Genomic DNA, 27,993 nt, shown 5'->3' with positions numbered 1-27,993 from the left:
GTGTAGCGCTTAGTGTAAAGGTTACTACAGTTTGCTTAGGGCTTGCCTAATAAGGAGTGATTTGTTGTTCCTGACTAATCTATGGACTCTCAGATTGAGCAACACCATTGGAGACTGACAATACAGAGAGAGCAGGACAGGAGATGAAAGAAAGAAAAACAACAATGCAAAGATCAACTTAGCATACGTTAAGTTGGTGGAATGAACTGGAGATGCAGAGAGAGAAGAGTAACACAAAACAGGAGGTTACATCGAGATTGTGTCTGTATAGTGTAAATACATGAGGGAAAGGATTCGCCTGGCAGTTTGTGTTTTGTGAAGATTGAAACCCAGTCAAAAACACTGTGTAAGAAAAGAAAGGTACTGAGCACAGTGGTGGTGGTGTAGGAATGCTGAGGAGAGAGTGTGAGTGAAAAGACCGAGAGAGGCCACCCAAAGAGACGCAGCAGAGAGGAGGACAGTGGATCATCATGGGAGTCAAATTCAGGGCTTCTGTTGCTATTGTCTTCATCATCCTTTTGCTTGGCTCATTGTGGCTATGTAAGTTTTGCCATTTTATTCAGATTTTTTCATAAACAGACTGAATGATATATATTTGGTCAGTGTAGAATTGGTTTATAGGTCAGATTTTCTTGCACACCAAAGCTGGGTTCAGGTTAATAATGTTTTATAGGTATTGTTTTCTTATACTCATTTTAATAAAGCTTGTAATTACTTCAATATTGGTTTGGTGATATAAGGTTAAACTTGTCCATCAGTATAAGAGCTGATTGACCATCACACTGTAAAAGATTTCCACTTATTTCAACTGAAAAACAAAGTTTTAGTTCACCCAAACATGCAAATTCTGTCTCATGCTCATGTCCTTCCAAACCTGACTTTGGTTCATCTTCGGAACACAAATGAGGATCTTTTGAAATCTGAGAGCTTTCTATCCCTCCACTGACAGTCTACGCAACTTCTACTTTTAAGCCCCAGAAAGGCATGGCATCATAAAAGTAATCCATGTGACTCCAGTACATGGTTTAACCCCAGTTTTAATGAGTTCCGCAAGTACTTTGTTTATGCAAAAACCGAATTTACCACTTACAAAATATTAATCTCCATTGCTCGTTCATGAGAGCACCGAGACATACATTGTGTTGACATGAGAGCAGACTTTGTTGTGCGAACACATGTTGGAGAACAATATTTTGTCAAATAAAGTTGTAAAATATGTTTTTTTTTTCACACAAAAAATCACTCACTTCGCTTCATAAAATTGAGGTTAAGAGTCACGTGGATTACTGTAACGATGTCTACTACTTTAGTTATGTGGACTGTCAATAGAGGGACAGAAAGCTCTCCGATTTCATAAAAAAGATGAATGATTAGTTTGGAATGACATGAGCGTGAATAATTAATGTCAGAATTTACATTTTTTGGGTGAAATAACACTTAAAATTCAGCAGCTGCCTTCAATTATTGAGTATAATCATATGGGCTTTCCATGTCATTTAAACTTAAATTATATTAAACTGATTTAAAAACTTGTTGAATCTCATATAACTCATATAATAAGTTGAATCTCATATAACAAGTTGAAATTGCTTAAATTATTTTTGATTAGTTATTTAAAAAGATATGTGATGACTTATTGATCATATTTTTTACAGTGCACTCATCAAGTGCACTCAAGGAAATAAACCTGAACAGATGCTGAAAATAAGTTTGATTTTATTTCTTATAAATAAGTTTACAGTTCTTGAGATAAGAAGCAGTGTCCGAATGACCAAATGTTGTTAATGATTAGTATACGATTCGTTCATGAATCGGAATGATTTAGCTCTCGAGTTCAACTCACCGGCTCGAGAAGCTGGTCTCAGCAATAATTTTGTTTTCCATGAAATAAGTAATACATGTGACCTTCTGGATGCATTTAATCAACTTCAACTCAGTGATTTCACTATAGTATAACTTATTTTCTATTCCTTTTAAAAACATTTGTTCTCTCATCCTCTGCCTCTCATTGTAGATGGGAACCTGGAGCACCCCTGGGATACTTGTCCGATAGCTTATAGAGTAAAAAACAAGGTAAGAATGGTGAAATATAAAAGAGAGCTGTTAATATAGGTCATTTTTAATCTGTGCGTGGCAACAGGAACTTTGCCCATTTATTGTCACTCATTTTATTGTATCACTCTAGAATTCTGTTCTCCTTACCTCATGTTTCCATCTCTTGTCTTTCTTCAGCCTCTGCCTTTGACTATAGTTAATAGTACCGATGAAGGTGTGGCTCCACTGAGGGTGTGTCCTGGTGTCCAGAGGTTTCAAGTTGCCGAATTGCTGGCTCACCTGCAGGCAGCACCAGTCTCAGCCAATGACGTGCTGCTAAAGCCATACCTAGCAAGCTGGGATGAGCTTATCAAGTAGGTTAACGTACATGCATAATCTCATCATATAGCAACAGGCTAGGCTAACCTAAATATTCCAAAACCATATCATGCTAGCTAGAATGCAGCACGACCACAAACTCGAATTTCAGTAAACATAAAGTTAATACTGAGTATTTTAGACACATTATTTTGCTTTTTTTCCACCAACAAGTAGCAAAGTGACAATGAACCATTGTGTGTCTCCGAGCAACACACATTAGTTGGGTTTGTTTCCAGAAGAAAACAATGTTGTTGAACAAATCGGTTAAATGAATGAACCGTCGCCACCAACTGGAGAACGGATTCAGAAGAGTTACAAGCTGCGCCCAAAATCTCATGAGTGTATAATACGTCGAGACCATTTAAAAAGTTTGACCATAACCAATTCTGTGTCTCAATGTTATGTGATAATGCGTCAGCGTCAGTTGTGGCCCTTCACTGTCATTCACAACTCCTATCCTGCAGAAGAGTAGTGTCCATCAGTTGCAAGCTTCAGAATCTTGCAGATGAATAGGATTAGCTTGACGTGGTCATACTCAATTCTAGTCAGAATATGAGTCTGAAACTGCTCCATTGGGCTGTGATTATTGGGCATGTTTCAACCGAACCAGGAAAGACATCAATTGGATAGACCTACAACCAATCAGAGCAACAAACTTAGCGACGCCTAACATTAGTTGTCAAATGTCACCACAACTCAACTGCACTATGTTGCCAAACCCGCGTTTTTTCCCGTGGGTTGTTTTAGCAGGCAACCTTGCCAAAATAACACACATTTTGGGCCCCCCCCCCCCCACCACGCTGAAATAAACGATCTTTACCGGTGTTGTAAAAAATAAATAAATTGAAGGATACACACTTACCAACATGATGATCATTTCAGACAGAAATAGTGAAGGTGAATTCATATACAAACAAGCTCTCCGAGCAAAAAATTAAACAAAAAACCAAGCCCCTTTGAGGGCGTGCATGATTACGTTACTGTTTATCATCTGTCCATCATCGTCTAAAGCCCGCCCTGATGATTTTATTGGTCCGAACAGTTTCTGTTTGGGCATAATCACTCCTCTATGGATCGAGCTCAAATGTTGTGGGCGAAGCTGAGTTCGTCTGGCCTCCAGAGAATAGGATATGAATAGGCTACTAATAGGCCTAGTTGTGCCCAAAATGACACACTAAACCAGGGCTTCTTAACTTTGGCCACCCTTGAGGTTCACTTCCTGAGGAGTTTAGCTTGAACCTTGATTAAACTCATCTGTAACTTTCTAGTAATCCCAAAGTTCTTTATTCCTTTGTTCAGGCAATTAGGATTGGAACAAAACTCTGCAGGAAAGTGGACCTCATGTGCCAGAGCTGAGAACCCCTGCACAATACACTATTCACTTACAATACACTACATGCATCAGTCTATTTTATGAATTGATAAGGTTATTTTGTCATCCAGCATCGGTGTCTGAGAGCTGTAAGAAAAGCTGTGACAGCGCATGAAGTGTACAATATTTCACACTTTTTTAAAATGTATTATTAATTAATTGCGTCATCTGGATATTTTAAGTGCTTTTTCTTTGTTGGAATTTTTATTGTAAACACACTCCTCACACTACTTATACTACAAAACGGGTGTAGCTAGTGCACAAGTATGTGAACTGGGACGCATCATATGAATTTGGATACTAATTTCACACACAACTGACCAGTCAAATAAGAGAACTGCAACTCTCTGATAATATATCAATATGTATCTATTGTATATCAATATATATGTATATCAATATATATAAATATATGTTCAAAATATCTATCCTCTTTTCTGTGCATTTAAGGTTTTTGGAAGCCTTGGGGCCAATGGTGGGTTTAATTTCACAAGAAATTGAGTCAAAAACCACCATCATCCGTGACCTGGCCCAAAAAGCGGAAAAAGAGGCAGAGAAAAAAATGAAAGACAGAAAAAGAATGACTCAGCAAGTAGACACAGCCATAGTGTCAGCTCATGACAGATCTTCAAACTACTCCGAAATGGCTCTCTCATTTGGATACACTTCTGTTCGGTCTATGATTAAATGGGAGTTGGAGAATGGTTTAGTGGATTTTCACCAGCAGACGAACTCAGGCTGCAGGACTCTGCTGCGCTTACACCGTGCTCTGCTCTGGCTGGAAAACTTCCTGCAGGAATTAGGGAAGGATGCGACCGAAGGTGAGCGTCTACGTAGGCCTTCTGACCTCTGCAAAGAGACTTACAGGCGCACGCTGGCCCAACATCACACCTGGTTTGTGAGGCAGGCAGCAGAGATGGCCTTTCTTGCTATGCCTGAACGACTTTATTTCTACAAGTTGGTGTGTGTGGGAACACAGGCAGAAGCCACTGTGGTGCTGAACAGGGTAGTGAAAGCGATGAGAGAAGTGTACGAGAGAACTGAAGTTGCTCTTCAGGAACATGATATGCTGGATCTACCCTGAGCGTAGAAAGAGTGAGGGAAATAGAGTGGGACCAACCTGAAGAACAGGATACTAAAATCCAAGATTAGAACTATTAACCCTTATAAGAGAAGAATGAAGACACAGCTGGATGAATACAAGGGTTATTTGGGTTATATTAATGAAGAAATTCATGACAACTGGAATAAGCAATTTTGTCTGAAATTTGTTAGTGAAAGAAGATGAAAGTAGAGTGCCAAGTAAGAAAAAAAATCAAACATCTTCCTATAAACCAAATGGACCACACAATGTAATATAAACCTGAGATCACCTACTTCATGGGGACTAACAAGTGGTCTCCCCACAATGTAAATGGATTATAATAGATTTATAAACACACTAAATTATGTTTTTTTGAAATATAAATGCAGAATGTTTCCTGTGATGGGTAGATTTAGGGGCAGGGGCAGTGTAGGGAGATAGAATGTACAGTTTGTACATTATAAAATCCATTATGCCTATGGAAAGTCCCCACAATTCAAGCTGAGTTTTTACCAAAAAAGTTATATTTTTGTTTCATCTTACAATATGACATTCTCATATTATATATATATATATATATATATATATATATATATATATATATATATATATATATATACACAGTGGGGCAAAAATGTATTTAGTCAGCCACCAATTTTACAAGTTCTCCCACCTAAAAAGATGAGAGAGGCCTGTAATTTTCATTATAGGTACACTTCAACTGAGACAGAATGAGTAAAAAAAATATCCAGAAAAATCACATTGTCTAAGTTTTAAAGATTGTATTTGCAAATTATGGTGGAAATACGTATTTGGTCAATAACAAAAGTTAATCTCAATACTTTGTTATATACCCTTTGTTGGCATTGACAGAGGTCAAATGTTTTCTGTAAGTCACCACAAGGTTTTTACACACTGTTGCTGGTAGTTTAGCCCAATCCTCCATGCAGATCTCCTCTAGAGCAGTGATGGTTTGAGGCTGTTGCTGGGCAACACAGATTTTCAAAATTTCAAAAACCCTCCAAAGATTTTCTATGGGGTTGAGATCTGGAGACTGGCTAGGCCACTCCAGGACCTTGAAATGCTTCTTACGAAGCCACTCCTTCGTTGCCTGGGCAGCATGTTTGGGATCATTGTCATGCTAAAAGACCCAGCCACATTTCATCTTCAATGCCCCTGCTGATGGAAGGAGGTTTTTGCTCAAAATTTCACAATACATGGCCCCATTCATTCTTTCCTTTACGTGGATCAGTTGTTCTGGTCCCTTTGCAAAAAAAAAAAAAAAAAAAAAAAAACTGCCTCAAAGCATGATGTTTCCACCCTCATGCATAGTGCAACTGAGTATTCTTTCTTCTCCAAATATGACAAGTTAAGTTTTTACCAAAAAAGTTATATTTTTGTTTCATCTTACAATATGACATTCTCCCAATACACTTCTGGATCATCCAAATGCAGGTCTTCTCTCTCATCTTTTTAAGTGGGAGAACTTGCACAATTGGTGGCTGACTAAATACTTTTTTATGCTGTGTATATATATATATATATATTGTTCAATGGCAATGACCAACACTTAAGGTCCCTTTTTGCATAAATAAAATATAATAAGGTACATTTTGTTTTACATCATATTGAATTACATCTAATTGTTTATTATATCCAAGCACTTAAGAAACCTGATGAAAAAAAAAAGATAAGCAGACATATATTTTGTATTATAATTGTCAGTATAAAACCATTTTCATAAATACAGAATAAAAATCATTAATAAATATTGTTTACATAACTTTTTATAGTAACTAGGCAACTGGTAAACACGCTGTGCTCAGTGTTTGTTATTATACCACTCAAGGTGGTTCAAATTGGCTCCCTATGAAGAGCACAAAAGGGTATGGAACAGAAACACTGCTCAATAATATATTTGACAATCATTTTAAACACTAAACTTGTAAATGCACTGAAATGTATTGTTTAAGACAAGCATTTCTTTGAAAATATTTGAGATTATATATGATAATGAAAATATTTATGAAATGTAATCATATTGTATTTATTCAAATGCAAAATGGATATTTAACCTTGCATTAAGTCACATATGCATATTATTTCAGAATTTATTATTCCAAAGCTCATGCAAATGAAGAAAGTTCCTTAAATCAATATTTGCATATTTATTGCAATGAAACTGGCCATGATTCGGAATTAGCAGAGACAGCTCTTCATAAAATTCCTTATAAGGGCCACTGCTACTAACATGCATGAGCCGAATTTATAAGGGCAAACTTACACATACATATTGCATTCATATTCTCACATGGACAAAGGAAATATTGAGCATGCAAACGTGCATCTCTGCTCTTTAGTCTATTTTAGTTCAACAAATGTAAACTTGTGAAACTTAACCCTTTTTGAACCCTTTTTACCTTTTTAGAATTTCTAACGCAAATTATACTGATGAAGAGCAGACAGTGTATTTTTGTTCATTTTATTAAGTTTGTTATTTCAATACATTAGATTAAGCATATGAACATATACAGTATAAGGTGTCTATATAATTAATTGAACTAATATAATTTCACCCTTTTATTGTTCCTCGAACAGTTCAGGACAGTTTGCACAAGGTTCAGTTCTGTGTGAACCTCTGAACATTGAGCTATATTGAATGAACTGTTTTGTTCTACAGTGCTGGGTCTGTTCATTCACACAACCCACTCCATCTGTGCAAACACATCCAAACCACATATACTACAAAACGGGAATATATATAGTATAATATATATATACTACAAAAAGTAGTATATATATTTTTTTGTAGTATAATATATATATATATATATATATATATATATATATATATATATATATATATATATATATATATATATATATATATATATATATTCTTCATATACATTCGATGCATGACTTGACATCTTGTTTTCATAAAGCTGTTCAGTTAATTTGGTTAATATGTTCATAAAGGATAAAGGAATAAAGGAGACATTGACATGAATAGTTGTATTATTTTCGTGTTTCAAAGGCTACAATGAGATCCAGACTATTAAAGTGACAATGAATTATTACATTCTTGGGCTAAGTCTTGTGACCTCCTTGTATTTTATAATAATCACAGCAAAGCTTAATAGCTATCATACATTTCCCAGCTGCTACATGCTTTTTCATAAAATGGTCAACAAAATAGAAAATATAGGTTATTTGAAAATATACAATCTTTTCTATATTGCATGTGATTTTAAAACACACATTGCCATTCTCATCTATATATTTATTTGAATATAGGCTAAATAATACACAATTATCTTTACATCAGCCATTCTAAAGGTAAATAAACACATTTTATGCAACTTTTTTATACACGAAATGGACAATATATATATATATATATATATATATATATATATATATATATATATATATATATATATATATATATATATATATATATATATATATATATATATATATATATATATATATATATATATATATATATATATATATATATTAGAAGATTCCAGTATGTTGATACATATGCTAATATTAAATGTGTAGTTCACCCGTAGAAACGGTTGGTGGCGTGGGGGCGCTGTTCACAAAATCTCCAAAGCCTGTATGAAACAAAATCTGCATTTACAGCTGTTTTCATTTGCCTTTTTGTGCATGGTATTGAAATATAAACCGCGTTCTCAAAAATAAATAAATAATAATAATAATAATAAATTGAACAATGAAGAGAATTATGTCGATTTTTCAGTCCAGAATATACAGGGCTAATTGTACAGAATCAAGTTAAGGATCTGGGGCCTGAGGTAAATTAATATTTAATTTTGTTGATGTGAAGCTTTCTCTGCTGGGTCAGAGAACATCCTTATCGTGCACATACACAAAAAACACACAAAAAAGAGAAAAAAACCAACACCTGTAGGCTATACAGACATCACATACGTAGGCTACATGTGAACGTGATCAATCGTGATGAAGCATTTTGTCTCTCACTTAGGTAAATGAGAATTTATGTAAGTAAATATAAGTTCATAAGTATTCTTAAGTAAATGAAAATGTATGCCTGAGATAGACACAGACAGATAGATAGATAGATAGATAGATAGATAGATAGATAGATAGATAGATAGATAGATAGATAGATAGATAGATAGATAGATAGATAGATAGACAGATAGATAGATAGATAGATAGATAGATAGATAGATAGATAGATAGATAGATAGATAGATAGATAGATAGATAGATAGATAGATAGATAGATAGATATACACATTCAAACTCTTGTCAACTACGACTCAGAGAAGTATTGTGTATATTAGGTGATCTATTCTCAGTATGACTAAAAATTAAAACTAGACACTTCACAGCATGGAGCATGAGGTGTGCTCAGAGAGCGAGTTTTTGTGTTTAAAAACATAAAAGAGAGAAATGAGATTTCAAAAAATAATGAGAAATGAGGTGGGTGAGCATGTTTTTGCTTGTTTTATTGACTCATGCAGGGTAAGGACTGGGTTGGATCTCCCTTATCAGCAGAAACATAAGCCTGCTGTTCCTGCTCTTAGAGCCTCTCTATACGTCTATGAAATCACTTAAAACAAAATCAAAAAATCCTCTGAAAGTAAATTGTGCACAAAGATTAACAGAAGAAATTAAATGAAATAAAATAAAATAAAATAAAATAAAACAAACACACACAAATCCATACGTATTCTCTCACACACATATCAAACACACTTTTTCTATCTATTCTCAGATTTTGAACTGAACCCAGACCTGTTGTCATCCTATGAGCCGGTGCAAAACAATACAAAACATCATATCCCCTCACCATGTGAGACAAATCAGATTACACATGCAAAAAAGAACAAAAAATACAGCAAAAATTCTATTTATACATATAAACAAACGTAAATAGACACGCCTCATAATAAATGAAACGTGACGCATATGATATTATAGTCTGTGCTGAGACCAATAGGAATGCAGAAAGGTTTGTGAATGTATGTGCTGGAGAGGAATTTAGAGCAGACTTCCATCAGTGTTTGCTACATTTTGGTATAAAATATCCTCTTCACTTATAAAGCCACAAATCAGACAGAGGAGAGGTTTCAGTACCACTCTTCACAACTGATACATGCATGCAAAAAAAAATCCTAGCACTCCAGAGCATAAGATCCAAACATGAGATCTCGCTCCGAACATGAGATCATGCCAGCATAGCGCATTAAGTCAAAGACATCTGCTTTGAAATGATAATAATTAAGGTCTGCTAAATTAATACAGATACTAATGGAAGAAAAACAGCATGTTTTTAAGTTCTGATTTTTTCTCCTTTAAAAAAAAAATGATATCGCTTTAATCTTAATATTGTTTAATAGAATATATTATTTAATAATTAGCTCTGATAGCCGAGCATGCAATTAAACTTTTGTTTCAGAAAATAAATACTGTAATATCTCAACTCACACATGCAAACACACGCACACACAGATGTACACACATTGATACACACAAAACCACAACCTTGCTAACTCTCTACAACCTCACTACAGTCTCAAATGAAAAAAATATATATTTCTTTGAAATTTTGAAGTGTTATTCTCTGATCTGTCTATGCTGAGGATTGCTGTGCTGTATCTCTGGCTGTGCCTTCTGTGCATAACCATACACTCTGTTGTGTGTGTGTGTGTGTGTGTGTGTGTGTGTGTGTGTGTGTGTGTGTCTGTGAGTATGTGTAGAATAAAGGAACACACTTTCAGCTATTTAATCTCTGGAGTTGATCCTCAGTTTGAAGGAAATGCGTCCAGCAAACTTGTCTCGGTCAGTGCCTTCGGGAATGTTGTTAGCGTTGATTTTGCACTCCACGTTGATGTCCTCGTTCCTGGTGATGTTGAGGAACTTAATGGCCACTAGAGGCTGAGAGTAGTTTACCTACAGCAGAAGAAAAGCAGCATGGCTGTTTTATTAAAGGTGGCCTAATTGATCTGTATTATTTTATATTTTCTCATGGGCGCCAACATGTTGAGATCACATGACCTGCTGAATACAACTAGCTGTATCACAGTGGCATCCTGTTACTGGACACTATCAAACTGTGCATATCGCATTTCTACAATAGCATTGGTAACTGACTGCTTTTTCTTTCTTTTTTCTTCCTTTGATGCTACATCCACATTACTAGGTGTCACTATCATATTAATACCATATCAGGACAATATATACTGACTGCACCTTTAAATTCAAATTTGGGAATGTCTTTTCTTCCATATTGTTATGTACATCAGAGTAAAACAAATTATTGCGGAAAAAAACCATGGAGTTTTTTGGGGACTATTCTTCTATCATTTGTTTATCGGATGGTAGCAGATAACAAAGGAACGGGGTTTAAAGGTGCACTGTGTTCACTTTAGCATCATCTAGCGGTAAGGTTGCAAATTGCAACCCCGCCACCGATCACACCTCCCTTCCCAAGCACGGAGAAGCTACGGTGGCTGACACAGGACAAAGATGTCGTGGTCTGAGACAGCAGAGAGTAGCTAGCGCTTTATAGAGCAGTTTGTCCATTTAGGGCTACTGTAGAAACATGGTGGCGCAAAATGGTGACTTTACTGTAAGAGGACCCACAGTGTATGTAGATAGAAAGAGCTCATTCTAAGGTAATAAAAACATAACAGCTCATTATGCACACTACAGAAAGCATTATTACGTATATTATATGTGACACTGAATCACAAAACCAGTCACAAGTCGCATGGGTATATTTGTGGCAATATAGCCAACAATACATTGTATGGATCAAAATTAGCCATTTTTCTTTTATGCCAAAATTCCATATTAAGTAAAGATCATGTTCCATGATATTTTGGATATTTCCTACAATAAATATGTCGAAAATGTATTATTAGTAGTAATATGCATTTCTAAGGACTTCATTTGGATAACTTTAAAGGCAATTTATCAATATTTAGATTTATTTTGGCAGATTCTAGATTTTCAAATAGTTGTATCTCTGCCAAATATTGCCCTATCCTAAAAAAACATATATCAATGGAAAGCTTATTTATAAATTTATTTATTAATACATTTTGAAAACTTAAAAAATGACCCTTATGACTCCATAGGTTTTGTGGTCCAGGATCACACATTGCATTTCTGTCAATAGATCCTCATAAATATTACACACTGCACCTTTAAGTGGACTAAATGATTGGGGAATTCCAGCATATGTCACCAGATAAATGTATGACATTTTACTGGAAGATCCAGTTATTGCATTTTTATTTACAACTGTCAATAATAATATATATTTTTTTAACATATATGAATAAACATGCATTCGGAAAACGGCAAATTTTTATTTTATATCGATTTTAAGGGAAGTGTGTCTGCTTGTGCGCTTACAGGTGCATTCTCCAAGTGTGCATGTGTGCATTGTACCTGGGATTTCTTTCCATAGTATGGATAGTACATAAGGTTGAAGGTGCCATTGGGGGGAAAGTACGCCAGTTCGCCAAGTTTATCTGAGTCATCCGTCTACAGGGAGGGAGACATTCAGTTCATCTCAGCTCAGCATTTGATCTGAGGGTATCAACCTGTTCTAATACCAAAACTGCTACTACTGTATAATACTGTGTGTTACAAACAAACAAACACAAATACGAATTGCCCCTTGAGATGATCGTATGCTGGAAATATCTAGCATATGATCTGACTATGAATAATCATTTTATCTTTTGCTGCTAGAACATATAAACTTAAATAAAGATTTTAAGTTTGATAAAATTATCCAATATTTCTCTCATTGCAGAATATCAAAGCTGTAAAATACAGCTAGTAAAATATTCTGTTAAAATGATTATTCTTTATTCTTTCTATTATTCTTACCCACTCGTCTTTCCCAACTTTGTATCTCTGATAAGAATGGAGGGGGAGAACAGATGAGACAGAAAATAAAACAAAACAAATCATCCACATGAAACATAAATGAAGATGATGAGCAATGGTGTAAAACAACACACATTGAACAAACGCTGAAAGCAACAATTAAATTACAACAATACAGAACACAGGAGGAAGAACAATGTGTCCATGATGGAAAAAATGACGTTTTGAAAGGGGAAAAAAGGAACATATCTGCATGAGCCTGAGTGGCACAATCAGATTAAACCACCGGTCAATATCCAGTCACAAACATACTTGATTCCAATGACACACACTATTGAGAAAGAGCACGAAAACTTCCGCTCTAATGCAATACAGATTTTGCTATCTGATAATGTGTGGGTAACAGCAACTTAAACTAACCTACAGTATGTGAAGACAAACAAGCGAAACATTTTCTAAAACTAAACATCATTTTCTTTCATTCAAATAAAGACAAAAAAAGAGAAATGTTGAATAAAATAAAATAAAATAAAACTAAACAAAACCTAATAAATTTGAAACGAATAAACTGTTTTAACATCCAGTTGACACATGCCGGATAAATATCTGCTCAATTAATTATGCAAATAAACTTGTCTTGTCTTAAACACGCCCACCTCTCAGTCTCAACAGTTGATAGAGACTGAATTTAGCATGAACTATTAAATGCTGAATGCAACAAAAAAAAGAAAGGAAAGGAAAAAACTCTCTCATTTCTCATTTCAGTTTGTTTCTTTATTGCGTGCGAGTCGCCAGACGCATAGTCTGTCATGGCAGCTTTTCTCTGATTACTGGCTAATTTAATCTGGTGGCCTTGTTGAATGGCTCATGTAACTTTAATCTGAAATCAATCCCTCTCTAAAAGACTGAAGGATAAGAAGAGAGTGAGAGAGTGGGAGACTGAGACAGAGCGCTCTTACCTTGGCACCACACGTGACGTAAGGAGGCTGCCCCTCCTTAGAAGGCAACAGACCGATCACCTGCAAAAAGAAAAAAGAAAAAAAAAGAATATAGATAAAAAGATTGACATAGCAGAAGATCCACAGATAAAAACAAATTGTAAACAGGGATAAATAGGTCAAATTGGGTCACATTACAAAGATAAAATAAGTCTGATTTACTATTTTAAACACTATCCTTAGTTCTGTGATTTCAAATCAGACATTTATTTGTATTTGTACTGTGACCCTGGACCATAAAACCATTCATACAATGTAAAAAAAGAAAAAAATGGCTCCAATTAAAATTTTTCTAGTGACTGATCACATCAAATTTTTTCAGTTGGCCGAATTGAAATTCTGTGAATTGATGCAATTTAATTAACAGAAATTCAATTTGGCTAACTGTGGCTAAAGGCTACAACATACTCCACAAGAACAGAGGAAAAAGTTCTTGCTCCCAGGGCTTGCGAGAACAAAATGACGTCATTGGTTTGGGAGTTCTGGCAGCTCGTTCCCGACACATCGCCTGAGCAGAAATTTGTCCGAGAACTATTGTGTGATTGGTCAAACATTTAAAGTGGGCATGGTTAATGTGGAGAAATGTAGATGATCGGCACCTGCTTCTCATACTTATAAAGTATGGAATTTATTTATGAAGTTTATTCTTGTTCTTGCCACCTCGAGAAAACAAACTCATTTCTTTGTTCTTGCAGAGTATGTCCCAAGGGTTAGTTCACCCAAAAATGAAATTGATGTCATTAATGACTCACCATAATCTCATTCCATACCCGTAAGACCTCAGTTCATCTTCAGACACAGTTTAAGATATTTTATATTTAGTCCGAGAGCCTATCCAAGTGTATGCACACTATACTGTCCATGTCCAGAAAGGGAATAAAAACATCAAAGTATAGTCCATATGTGACATCAGTTATGAATCTATCTGCGGATTCACAACCGTTTGAATCTTTATTAGAGGTTTGAAAACAAACGCGGAAGAGAAGATAATGCTGAATAAAGTCGTAGTTTTTGAAATTTTTGGACCAAAATGTATTTTTGATTCTTCAAGAGATTCTAACTAACTAACTAACTGATGTCACATATGGACTACTTTGATGTTTTTATTACCTTTCTGGACATGGACAGTATAGTGTGCATACACTTGGATACGCTCTTAAACTAAATATAAAATCTCTTAAACTGTGTCTGAAGATGAACGGAGGTCTTACGGGTGAGGAACTAAATTAAGGTGAGTTATTAATGACATCAGTTTCATTTTTGGGTGAACTAACCCTTTAACTGTGCGAACTGTGATCAGTCACTTGAAAATGTTCAATTGAAGACCTGAATTTTTGTTTTACAGTGTAAGGGTCAATTTTTTGAATTTCAGATTTACACATTATAAACTAAAATAAGCTTTCCATTGATTTTTTTTTGGGATAGGACAACATTTGGCCTAGATACAACTATTTGAAAATCTATAATCTGAGGGAAGTTGTCCATATTAAGTCCTTAGCAATGAATATTACTACTAATAATTATTTTTTATATATTTACGGTAGGAAATTTACAAAATATCTTCATGGAACATGATCTTTACCTATCATCCTAATGATTTCCTAAAGAAATTGATAAATTTGACCCATACAATGCATTGTTGGCCATTGCCACAAATATACCTGTGCGACTTATGACCATATAAGTCACATATAAGACATATTCAATTAGATTTGCTGGAAGAGTCTGCAGGAATCCTTGACTCTGATTAAAACGGTACAATATTTTTGCATTATGAACTGTAATTTGACCATTGTCCATTTGTAAGTGTTTCTAACAAAAACATTTCACTATATTCTAGTCCACATCTTACACGGTTGAGCTTGATGATGACACAGGGCTTGCCCACGTCGTAACCATAATAACGATCTGTCATTCCAGAGCAATCCTCCAATATGGAGCGTTTGAACTGGCAGGAACGCTTGGGGAAGTTTTTCAAACTGCCGCTGTCCTCCTGGATGAAGTACTGATCTGGTTTACACTCGTAATTCTGCTGGGCCTGAACTGTGTCATTATAGGCTGCATAAAATAAGCAACAGGACATGACCTTCTGTGAACTTTTTGCTGAATGACATGCATCATTTCAATAGTAAAACAACTGCAGCAGTTTCTCTGTAATACATAAAACCTCAGGGTACTCACGTGAGAGGAAGTTATTGAGGGCCTGGATATATCTTTCCCAGGTCTCTGTGAAGTCCACTGTGTAAGCGATCTCCAACTGCTCACCTTTAGGTCTGATCATCATCCCTACGAAACACAGAAAAGCAATAAGAGAAACACACAGACTCGAGGTACAGAGTCTGTGTGTGTGTGTGTGTGTGTGTGTGTGTGTGTGTGTGTGTGTGTGTGTGTGTGTGTGTTTTGGTCACCGTGGTTTCAAAGCACATGTTCCTGGATCAACATTCCAATCAACCAATCAGATTCGAGGGACAAGTTTACAGTTTATGTCAAGTTCAGGCTTACAAGCAGGGTTAGGTGCTTCATAAATATTATAATATTCACAACTTATGAGTAGGGATATGGTTAGGGCTACATTTTCAGGCAGGAACATGTCATACTTGGCAAAACCACGGTGATCGAAATAACAATCATGTTTGCATATATTTAGCATTTATTATACTTAAAAAAGGCTAATGAATAGACTAATTAATGGCAACATTAGGGTACAGTGGTTAATATTTTCTTTATTTAAGAACATATCTATATAAAATGTTTCCACAAGTCTGTGTGTATCACCTGGAGTTGCAAGTCTATCTTGGTATGTTGGTCTGTGGTCATCAAGTGTCTGCAGCATTACATACATGGTGAGGGTAAATAATCCAGCCAGGAAAATGTAGAATGCCAGATAAAACAACAGGATCAGACCTACAAGGACACACACATTCAAATCCAAACTCTAAATAAACACACACAGCTCTTAAGCTCTTGGAAATTCCCCACACATGCAAAATGTGCCACTGGAACACTGGTCAAACTTAGCCTTGAAATATATTAATTTTATGGGAATTCTGAGAGAATAATATAAAATTATTAATAATTACTACTACTTCTACTACTACTACTACTACTACTAATAATAATAATGAATTATGTCTATTCATTTAAATTCACAAATAAATAAAGATGTATGCATCAATTATTGGATGACAATAATTCATCCAATATATCAATAATTTTGATGACATTAAAGGTTTAGTTCACCCCTCACGTCGTACCAAACCAATAAGACCCAATGTTATTAACACTTTCAAGGCCCAGAAAGGTAGTCAAGACATCATTTAAATAGTCCATGTGACCAGGGTGGTTCAACCTTAATGTTATGAAGTGGTGAGAATATACTTTTTGGGTGCAAAAACAACAGCATTGCTTTTACAATGTGAACAGCATCAGAGAAACGGAAGAGAAGATAATCTTTTGTTTGGTTTTTCTCACAAAAATATTCTTGTCGCTAAGGTTGAACCACTTTAGTCACATGGACTATTTTAGCGATGTCTTTACTACCTTTCTGAGCCTTGAAAGTGTTAACAATACTGCAGTCTATGCGGGGTAATATCTTAATTTGTGTTCCGATGATGAACGGAGGTCTTACGGGTTTGGAAAGACATGAAGCTGAGTAATTAATGACATTTTTTACATTTTTGGGTGACCTTAACCTTTAAGCATTTTTGAGAGATACAATGACAATGGCAATGCACCCTAAATTTCAAGAAGGCATATGGATAATGCCTTTTTGATGCCCCCTACTGTCCGCTCAGCAAAAGCTAATTTTACACTTCTCCACATACTCCCAATTTATATATGTACAGTATATTAGTTTTTAGGATTTTTATTTTATTTTTACCATGTCTACAGTAATAGCTGCAGAATGCTGATTACATACATATATATACATACAAAATACAGATTGAACCACAGTCCTGTCATTTTTAAGGTTCTCACTGTAATTAAATTGAACCCTTATATTATTACTATACTAAAGTTGTTTATATATCTCATTTAGTTTAAGAGTTACAGCATTTCAAGTGAAAGTGGCCAAAGCCAGTACATTTATTTTGGTACAGTATGGGGCAGCCACGCTGAATGAAATGTTAATATTAATGAGTTATAAATGTTATTGTTAATTGAATTACTGCAGGGCAGATGTGCTGACATTTAGGGGAGGGATGGTGACAGAAGGAGGAAAAGCGGGCAGATTAAATCACAAGGGGGATTTTCGGGGAATATACTGTATGGTTTAGAAACTCCAGAGTCGCCAATGTCTCTACAGACAGTCACGCAAACACTCATGATTAGAAATAATCACAAAGATTATTGTCTGCGCTTAATAGGTCTCTATACAGGATGCAGCACTGGCATAATGGGTTAATATTTCGCATTGCCATAGAAGAACGGCAAAATGACGCAAACGGTTGTTTATTCATGAGGAATATAATGTCTCTATAGTAATGTTGTAAAATTATGTAGCACCATAGGGTTATTAAAGAGATAGTCTAAGAATTGTTTTAGTCTTTGTTAATGTCAATGATAGAGGCAGTCATTTTGGATAAATAAGTATGGTTTATGAGCCATTGATAGATTGGTAAAATCCGTAAACTGTAAACCGGAACAATGAGTTATGATGTTGCCAATTTGAAGAAAGAAGAACTAGTTTTGAGTTTACTCTTACATGTTAACTGCTCCAAACTTGAAGTACTGAGTTAGCGATCTCATACATTCTGATCGCAATTAACATTAAAGATTTAGTAACTTAACTTTTTTATTTTTAGTGTTTGTAAAATAAAAGGTAACACTTTACAATAAGGTTCATTAGTTAACATTAGTTAACTACATTTGAACTGCACTTATAAATCATTTATTTATCTTTGTTAAGGTTCATTTTAACATTTACTAATACACTATTAAAATATTGTTAACATTAGTTAATGCACTGTGAACTAACAAGAACAAGCCATGCTGGATTTTTATTTACTAGCGTTAACAAAGATGAACAAATACAGTAACACTTGTACTGCTCATGGTTAGTTCATGTTGATAATACATTAACGTTAACTAATGTCCATTATTCTAAAGTGTTACCCAAACAAATTCAGAAAATGTCAACCTGCTTATTTGCTAATGTGTAACAATACCATGGTATAGCACTTACTGAGTGAGTAGAGGAACTTAAAACATGTAACTTACCTGCTCTCAAACCAAGCAGCATGTGCCACTTGTCACCATGATGGTAACTCTCCAAAAACCCACGTTAACAGAAAATCTTCTAAATTAGCATAAAACATTAATCACTACTAAATATCTCTTACCATTAATCTTGCACAAAATTTATATTGTAAACAAACATTATATAAAATTTTATTTTAGCATTAACTCCATGGGCAAAGCTGAGGTTTCACACATCAAACTTAAGTTAGTCTAAATTAAAGGAAATGAGTTCATACAACTCAAAACAATGAAACAGTTCAGTTTACTTGAAATATGTCAGTGCTGTGAACGCTATATATATATATATATATATATATATATATATATATATATATATATATATATATATATATATATATATATATATATTTAATACTCACAATCGTTAATTTAACTGAACAAAATAGTTTAATTTAAGTTTATCTTACTCAAACCAATTAAGTATTTTGAGCATTAGGGTTTACAGTATATGCTAATAGTTAGTTAATGTCTAAAAGTTTAAAATGTATATATACTGTATTACTGCATGTGTACAGGGGAAATGCATGATATTATCCTTTTTTGCAATAGACTTAGTATGCATAATAAATATAATTATACAATTATTTATAATAATTATTACACTACAATTCAAATGTTCAGGGAAGGATTTTTGAAACATATTTTCTGCTCACAAAGACTGCAATAAATTGATGAAAATACATTAAAACAGTATTATTGTAAAATATTACCACAATTTAAAATAATGGTTTACTATTTCAGTTAAAATGATTTCTGAAGCATCATGTGAGTAATGGTTGATGAAAATTCAGCTTTGACATCACAGGAATAAATTGCATTGTAAATATATAGGCTGGTTTGGTGCTCACAAAACATCAGTTGTGCCGCTGAAATGTTCAAAAGAACAGCATTTATTTGAAACATCTGCTCAATTTCATACTTGATAAATATTGTACTAATCCCAAACTTTTGAACAGCAGTGCACACATGGTATTTATATTATATATCAGTATTTTTTTGTTCAAAATATACCTTGCAGGACAGGTGGACTGCCTCAAATTTTCCATTTTCCTTTGTAATAACAATGTATTCGGAAACACATTCACCAACATATTAAATATTTTATGGTTGCTATTTTGAACAGACCAGGCTCTATTATTCCATAGAGGGGATATGAGGGATAAGTTTGCAAACATATAAGTGTGTGCTTCTGTTATGGTGGCTAGCAGCAGTGTGTATGCCTAAGGAGAGCTCATTAAGCTCCAGGACACCTGAGCTTCACGGAGCGAGGCCCCATGGGACAGTCGATCCGGTTGCCCCGGGCCGATGGAGGAGGGATACCGGATCTCTGCCCCCTGTTCTGCTGCATCCAGGAGCTCCCCGCACAGACAGGCTTTCACTGATCAATAACAGCAGTGCAATTTGAGGTTACTCTACAGGCTAGGATTACACAGGAGTGTGTGCTAATATGCCAGGTGAAAAAGGACGCAATGGATGCGCAAGAGAGAAAGCGAGCAAAGAAAAGGTGAGAACGCTGCCTCATGCAGAGAGACTAGCAAAGCCCAAATGATCAAATCATTAAGCACTACTTAATCACACAGCAGGAGAGCTTTAAAATAACCTCCGTCTCTAAGGACACCACAAAGTACCTGCATTATCAAACATTACTTGCTAAACTTGGTTAAAATGTTGTCCAGCCTCATTAGCTGTGCTGGCTCTCCTCACGATCCGTGTATGTGTGCGTGTGGCGAATTCTGCACCGGGTGAGAGTGATACACTATCGGTGCTCTTCTGTTTCTTTATCTGTCTCTCATCATGATGAAAGCCACTCTCCCTCTTTCAACCCTCTAATTTGAACGCAACCTGAAAGACGGGAGCAAAATGTGCCGCTGTGATCTGTTCATTAGCACAGGCACGAACCCTACAAACGGCCTCTTTAGATCTATGCCCACATCCTTTCTGATTCATCAGTTCCAAAGTCCTTTAAACCTACCAGGCCACCATACTATTAAACACAGCTTCTGAGGAACACAGAGCTGTGATGTAGACAAAGGGAGCAGTCCGTCCACTGTTATTTCTGAATATCAGTTTCCTGTTTTGGCAGCAAAAACTTCGTAGTGGACGGAAATAAATAGATAGTAACTATACTGAAAATATTTAACTTCACATGGTTACTGAATTAATTGATTTTATTGAAAGTCAAAAATATTTAACATCACTGAATCAACCAAAATACATACACTGTAAAAAAAGAAAAGTTGACAAAACTTAAAATTGTAAGGCAACTTGTTGCACAGCGTTTTTGAATTTACTCAACTTTTACACAAAGTAGTTCACTCAACTCAATTAACCGAGTAAGGTCACGTCTCCCAAGATCTTTTGTTCAGCTGATTGAGCTATCGTTTTTTTTTATTTTTTGTTGAATTTCTTTGTATTTTTTTACGTCACCATCATGGTGATTAGTGTTTTCTTTAGATGGGCAGTTTGAGAACATTTTTATGTTAGTGTTTCTCTGGTTTCTCAATAAGAATTTAAATCATTGTGTGGTGGTTTAATGCACTGAGTTTATGACTGAGTTTATTATAAGTAATATACTCTAAGCTTTGTTTTATTGTGATGCTAGAAAAGATCCAGGACAGTTTTAATCAGAAAAGCTGAATAAGGTTTAAACCTGTGGATTGAGGTTTGACCTCTTGTGAAATTTACATCAAGAATCAGCCCATGAATCTCAACAATGGTGACCCGATTCATGTCGCAATGCATGCTGGGAGCTGTGGATGAGTTTTGCATGATGCGCCCAGAATGCTTCTTATATGCTTGTTAACTTGCAATTACAAATCGAATTTACAATGAAAACAAGGTTGGTCCAACAATTGTTGAACCAACTTATTTTCACTCGTTAAGCCAACTTTTTTTTATTTAAATGTTTAGTTAACTAAAACATAATCATTAGCCTACATTTTTGTGAGTTGGATTTTTTACAGTTTACGGTTACACCAGGTTTTAAAAAAAAGAAGAAAAAAAAAGCTCCCCAGGGTAACTATAGCAGATTACTTTATATTACAGAGATCTGGAATACTTTATTTGAACATGCACGGTCATCCATAGCAACGCTGTAGTTTACTATACATATTCGGAAACTGAACTGAAACTGGCGCTACTTTCAGAAGACGTCATATTAATATTACTGTAATATTGTTACAGTGTTTGACATGCAAGGCTCATTAGCAGTAGACTATTTAGTGCAATATTAAGGATAATATGCAGGTAAAATTACATAATTTAATCTTCATGCATTTATTTATGATGTGTGCAGAGGTATAATAAGCTTGATAATATTCATTTGAACAAGAATTTTGTGACTAAATTCAACAAGAGGATCTTAAAACTGGCCAGCTAGAACAGTGCTTCTAAAATGGGTTTTTGCGGGACAACTGCAATGGGAGCTAATAATAATTTATATATTAATTATTAATTATTTATATATTAATATATATGTACAGGATAAAAACACTACATATATATATATATATATATATATATATATATATATATATATATATATATATATATATATATATACATATATATATATATATATATATATATATATATATATATATATATATATATATATATATATATATATATATATATATAGGATATATATATATAGGATATATATATATATACTTGTTGTTGATTCTTCACAAAAATCACTTGTTGTTGATTCTTCACAAAAAATTACAGTTTTATATCTTTATGTTTGAAGCCTGAAATGTGGCAAAAGGTCGTAAAGTTCAAGGGGGCCGAATACTTTCGCAAGACACTATATATATATATACAGTGTCTTGCGAAAGTATTCGGCCCCCTTGAACTTTACGACCTTTTGCCACATTTCAGGCTTCAAACATAAAGATATAAAACTGCAATTTTTTTGAAGAATCAACAACAAGTGGGACACAATCATGAAGTGGAACGAAATTTATTGGATATTTCAAACTTTTTTACCAAATCAAAAACTGAAAAATTGGGCGTGCAAAATGATTCGGCCCCCTTTCCTTTCAGTGCAGCAAACTCTCTTCAGAAGTTCAGTGAGGATCTTTGAATGATCCAATGTTGACCTAAATGTCTAATGATGATAAATAGAATCCACCTGTGTGTAATCAAGTCTCCGTATAAATGCACCTGCACTGTGATAGTCTCAGAGGTCCGTTTAAAGCACAGAGAGCATCATGAAGAACAAGGAACACACCAGGCAGGTCAGAGATACTGTTGTGGAGAAGTTTAAAGCCGGATTTGGATACAAAAAGAGTTCTAAAGCTTTAAAAATCCCAAGGAGCACTGTGCAAGTGATAATATTGAAATGGAGGGAGTATCAGACCCCTGCAAATCTACCAAGACCTGGCCGTCCCTCTGAACTTTCAGCAACATGAAAAGCAACACAGCTCATCACCCTGAACACACCATCTCCACTGTCAAACATGGTGGTGGCAGCATCATGGTTTGGGCCTGCTTTTCTTCAGCAGGGACAGGGAAGATGGTTAAAATTGATGAGAAGATGGATGGAGCCAAATACAGGACCATTCTGGAAGAAAACCTGATGGAGTCTGCAAAAGACCTGAGACTGGGATGGAGATTTGTCTTCCAACAAGACAATGATCCAAAACATAAAGCAAAATCTACAATGGAATGGTTCAAAAATAAACATATCCTGGTGTTAGAATGGCCAAGTCAAAGTCCAGACCTGAATCCAATCGAGAATCTGTGGAAAGAACTGAAAACTGTCCAATAAATTTCATTCAACTTCATGATTGTGTCCCACTTGTTGATGATTCTTCACAAAAAATAGTTTTATATCTTTATGTTTGAAGCTTAAAATGTGGCAAAAGGTTGCAAAGTTCAAGGGGGCCGAATACTTTCGCAAGACACTGTATATATGTGTGTGTGTGTGTGTGTGTGTGTGTGTGTGTGTGTGTGTGTGTGTGTGTGTGTGTGTGTGTGTGTGTGTGTGTGTGTGTGTGTGTGTGTGTGTGTGTGTGTGTGTGTGTATGTGTGTGTGTGTGTATAGAATACATAATTTTAAACTAAAAACAGTCAAAATGAAATACAAAAAAATGATGCAGTTTTTTTAAAACCTGCATTTAATGTGACCGTTAACAGACACCAGAGAACCATGCTCATGCAAATGTGAAATAATTTAAATAAAAACTTAAAATCTAACTTATTTACTTTAAGTATATATTTTATGTCAAGTAAGTTTGTCTGATAATTTTTTTCTAGGAATCCCTATAAGCTAGAATATCAGTCCTATACCATCTCCCAAACTTCTCTAGGCAGTTCATTTCCAGGAACCCTTGCTTCTTTGAGGATCTATCCTATGCTGCAGTATGAGCTGTAATTCTCACGATTGGTTTATAGATTCACTTACAGCCTTTGAAAGAGTGATGTTTAACAACAAGACGGGACACAGGCTCTTTATGTTCCTTCAGAGGGCTGTACTGAGATTAGGTTTAAGTGCTTTTATCGGATGTATTGACCCCTCTGTGTCCAATGGGTCCTGAAAGCAACCCTGGAAATGTTTCAGTAGAAGTCACAGCTGTATGAATGTAGCTGCAGCTTCCGCCGTCCTCCATAGGTCACTATTAAGCTCCAGTAATGAGGATGTACTTTGTTAAAGAATCTAAGCATATCCAGGTTCACTCTGGTTTGGGCACAGACAAAAATAGACTAATTAAGGAGTCTTAGAGAGTACACTGGCTTAACTAGGCAGTTAGTCCTCAGAGCACCACACACACACACACACTCAAACACACGCTCAGTGAGGTGTCACACACTGAGCTCCCTAGAGCAAAATGTGCTGGCATACATGGAAGTCTTGAGGCCAGTGATCTAGCATTTCTCCAACTTAAGCAGACACACACACACACACACACACACACACACACACACACACACACACACACACACACACACACACACACTCACACACACACACACACACACACACACACACACACACACACACACACACACACACACACACAGTATCCCAGATGAGATGCCCGGCGGGCAATTTTGGAGTGCTGGAGCTTTAATGCCATCAGACCATGATTAAAAGATACATTCAGTTCCAGAATTAATCTATGGCCCTTGAATAGGCTGCGTCTCCACATGATAGCCTCACCAAGGCAACCAATGAGCCTATTAGTGAAGGATTACATCTTAATTCACAAACCCCTGCGCACACACTCAAAATGGCCCTTAGCTAGATTAAATCATCTCAATGTCACTACAAAAGATAATTTGCAGCAGTATGCAATGGGCTAAAGGCGAATGGCCAAGTCAAAGTCCAGACCTGAATCCAATCGAGAATCTGTGGAAAGAACTGAAAACTGTCCAATAAATTTCATTCAACTTCATGATTGTGTCCCACTTGTTGATGATTCAACAAGTTTATGGCTAACTTCTATTTAGTGGTTTGGAAAGTTTAAACAGGTTTAAACAGGTTTAAACCACATGGCAGAATGTTAGTTTTTATAACAACTGACAGCTGATGATAAGGTAAGAGTTGGCATTTGGTGACTGTATATTTTACATTTCCTAACAGGTGACACATTGTAGCTTAAAGTTGGCCTCTCTAGCAACTTTTAGGGTAGCTCGGGTAACACGTATGACAGTAAAATAATGCAATAAACATGATAAAATACATCATAACGCCCTCCCATCTATATAACTGCAACAAAGAAAGAAACTTACCATCTTGATATATATGCAGGACATTTTGAGTGTACCTATCCCAATTAAAGTGATTCATACTTTTAACAAAAGCCCCACTAATACCAAATTTCACTATATTTGTACTGCCTCGTTGAGTATAATCTTGCACAAAAATATATATAATAACTCATGCTGTTTAATTCTATAAACAATTGTGTACAGTAAGATATTTAACACATTGCTACTGCAGAATTTTAACACTCTTTTGCGGTTAAAATGACTCTTCTTGACAGGATTTGGTTCAGAAACTAGTGATGTGCGCAAGCCTTTAGACGTTCTGCCTGAAGTGCATTGTGTAGTTTTGCAGTGACTCGACGCATCACACCTCTCCGCGCTGTTCATTGGCCGCAAAGTCTATAAGACCATAATGGCTGAATACAATAACCCTAATCTATCAGTAGAAATACATTTCGTTCATTTGACAAAGATACACACATACTAATGCTAACGTATTACGTTTTACAGCTGCAAAACGCGCGGAGGAGAGGAAGCGCATGTGACGCATTATAGCCCGGCAACGCAACTTGAGTTTCAGCACCTCGGACAGCGACGAGTCTGTTCAGTCAACTTCTCAGCACTGACCGTCAGAATCAAAGTGCTAATGATGAACGCAGTACATAGTATAATTGCTAAATTATGTGGCACTAATTTGCATACTTGCACATTGAATGTAATCCTGTCAATGCAGTGTAAAACTTACCCCAACTGCTCCCGGTCCTCCCGCAGAACTCGCGCGTCCTCGGGTTCCAGAAGAACTCTTTCCACGCGCCCTTCTTTTCATCTTTTGCCATTTTTACTGGACGAAATAAATGTGCACTCACAGAGTCAACGCCTCGAGGCTAACACTCTCTTTGAGAGTAATAAAGAGCTATTCAACCCTTGAATAGTGCAGAGAAAGGGTTAAAACGATCTTTAAATCTCAATGGAAATCGTTTTTAAATGAAAAGCTGGGTAAAAGCGATTCCCAAGGCACTCTGCCGAAACCTGAGCACTCAAGCAAGAACTGAGTGTGAGTAGATCTCGCTCCTTCTGTAACGCCCGGCGTTCTGCCCACCCACCAGTGCAGTGCGCATTCCGCAGAGAGAGAGAGAGAGAGAGAGAGAGAGAGAGAGAGAGAGAGAGAGAGAGAGAGAGAGAGAGCAGTGCAGCATTAATGCGCCGATACTGCAGTAGAACAAGCTCTGCCTGCTTAGCCCCGATCACACCCCCCACCCCACCCCCACCCAAGAACGAGCCCCTCCCTGTGCAAAACTCAAGTCACTTTTTGGCCAATGGCAACGGCATGCGAGGCATTTAGCCCCGCCCCTCAGTAAAGTGACAGAAAGGCTGTGATGGCAGAGACTTATGGGGGCATCCGTCAGTATCTCATGTGGCCGTTGCCAAGGAGACACTCTCGTGCCCTGCTATGGGAAGTCTCAGGTGAAGTCAGGGAAAACTCCTCTCAAGGTGCAATTGGTGTTTCGTGCAAAGACTCCCAGTGGCCTCAGATTATCAGATGAACTGTAAAAACATAATCTTAAATCAAGTAAATGGTACTGAAAATACCCCCCCCCCCCCCCCAAAAAAAAAAAAAAAAAACATTGACTTGATTATTGTAGCTACAAGGGGTCATGAATTGAGAAATCAACTTTTCATTCAGCCTTTGATATATAAAAGGTCATGGTAATATAAGAATATCCTGTCGAAGCTGAAAACTTCCTTGTTAGTCAGAGAAAAGCTTTTTTTGACAACAGGCCCAGCTGTGAACCAGGCTGTGATGTCAGAGTGTGGTGAAGCACCACCTTTACAGAAGAGGAACAACAATTGATTCTGTAGCCCTGTCAATGGTGAGTTTCCAGACCAAACATCTTGATGTGGGTCTGGCTTGTCAGGCTAGATTATAGGTAAGTGTCTAACTGAACATTACTTACGCGCTGTCACAGACTGGAGAATCCTTTATTGTGTTGGAGGTGTTGTTGGTTCATTGTGCTGTGATTCCGGATCAGACTCGGACATAAATGGGCCAGGGGGCCCAATGCCCCAGGGGTATGTGTTTTCCGGACGGGGGAACCAAAACGGAAGCCTGTCGGCAGGCCGGGGAATCTTAAAAAGTGAAATAAAATTACTTTCTTGATCTGCGTTGCTCACTCTCTTGACTTGATATTCAAATGAAAAATACAATCACAGAAGTTTTGATCATGCTGATTTGTCTGATT

The 27,993-nt window shown here is 36.0% G+C and overlaps 2 protein-coding genes across 3 annotated transcripts; one reads left to right on the top strand and one right to left on the bottom strand.

Moving 5' to 3' along the window:
* The first annotated feature begins 102 nt into the window (after positions 1-102).
* Positions 103-5,444, top strand: gltpd2b (glycolipid transfer protein domain containing 2b). Its single transcript, XM_067440114.1, has 4 exons — positions 103-540; positions 2,015-2,073; positions 2,233-2,408; positions 4,238-5,444. The coding sequence occupies exons 1-4, from the start codon at positions 471-473 to the stop codon at positions 4,869-4,871; spliced, it is 939 nt and encodes a 312-aa protein (XP_067296215.1). The 5' UTR covers positions 103-470; the 3' UTR covers positions 4,872-5,444.
* A 2,958-nt stretch (positions 5,445-8,402) lies between these two features.
* atp1b2b (ATPase Na+/K+ transporting subunit beta 2b) lies at positions 8,403-26,866 on the bottom strand. 2 transcript variants are annotated; one of them, XM_067438440.1, is made up of 8 exons: positions 26,499-26,866; positions 16,553-16,681; positions 15,959-16,063; positions 15,630-15,835; positions 13,739-13,798; positions 12,333-12,428; positions 10,649-10,826; positions 8,403-8,497 (listed from the first exon to the last, which is right to left on the bottom strand). In XM_067438440.1, the coding sequence occupies exons 1-7, from the start codon at positions 26,587-26,589 to the stop codon at positions 10,659-10,661; spliced, it is 855 nt and encodes a 284-aa protein (XP_067294541.1). In that variant the 5' UTR covers positions 26,590-26,866; the 3' UTR covers positions 8,403-8,497; positions 10,649-10,658. The 2 variants fall into 2 exon arrangements, with proteins under 2 accessions (XP_067294541.1, XP_067294540.1); XM_067438439.1 differs by lacking the exon at positions 8,403-8,497 and having other exon boundaries at positions 8,694-10,826; positions 26,499-26,865.
* Between the last annotated feature and the right edge of the window lie 1,127 nt (positions 26,867-27,993).

This window comes from Pseudorasbora parva, chromosome 3 (genome assembly GCF_024679245.1).
Source record: "Pseudorasbora parva isolate DD20220531a chromosome 3, ASM2467924v1, whole genome shotgun sequence".
NCBI classification, from domain to species: Eukaryota; Metazoa; Chordata; class Actinopteri; order Cypriniformes; family Gobionidae; genus Pseudorasbora; species Pseudorasbora parva.
The sequence above is the reverse complement of the archived record's forward strand: the minus strand, read 5'-3'. Positions and strand labels throughout refer to the sequence as shown.

Coding starts and splice junctions, on each gene's coding strand:
- gltpd2b (XM_067440114.1), top strand. CDS start 471: ATGGGAGTCAAATTCAGGGCTTCTGTTGCTATTGTCTTCATCATCCTT. Junction 541..2,014: donor GCTTGGCTCATTGTGGCTAT/GTAAGTTTTGCC, acceptor CTCTCATTGTAG/ATGGGAACCTGGAGCACCCC. Junction 2,074..2,232: donor CTTATAGAGTAAAAAACAAG/GTAAGAATGGTG, acceptor GTCTTTCTTCAG/CCTCTGCCTTTGACTATAGT.
- atp1b2b (XM_067438440.1), bottom strand. CDS start 26,589: ATGGCAAAAGATGAAAAGAAGGGCGCGTGGAAAGAGTTCTTCTGGAAC. Junction 16,682..26,498: donor GAGGACCGGGAGCAGTTGGG/GTAAGTTTTACA, acceptor GTGTCCTTGTAG/GTCTGATCCTGTTGTTTTAT. Junction 12,429..13,738: donor ACGTCACGTGTGGTGCCAAG/GTAAGAGCGCTC, acceptor CCCTCCCTGTAG/ACGGATGACTCAGATAAACT.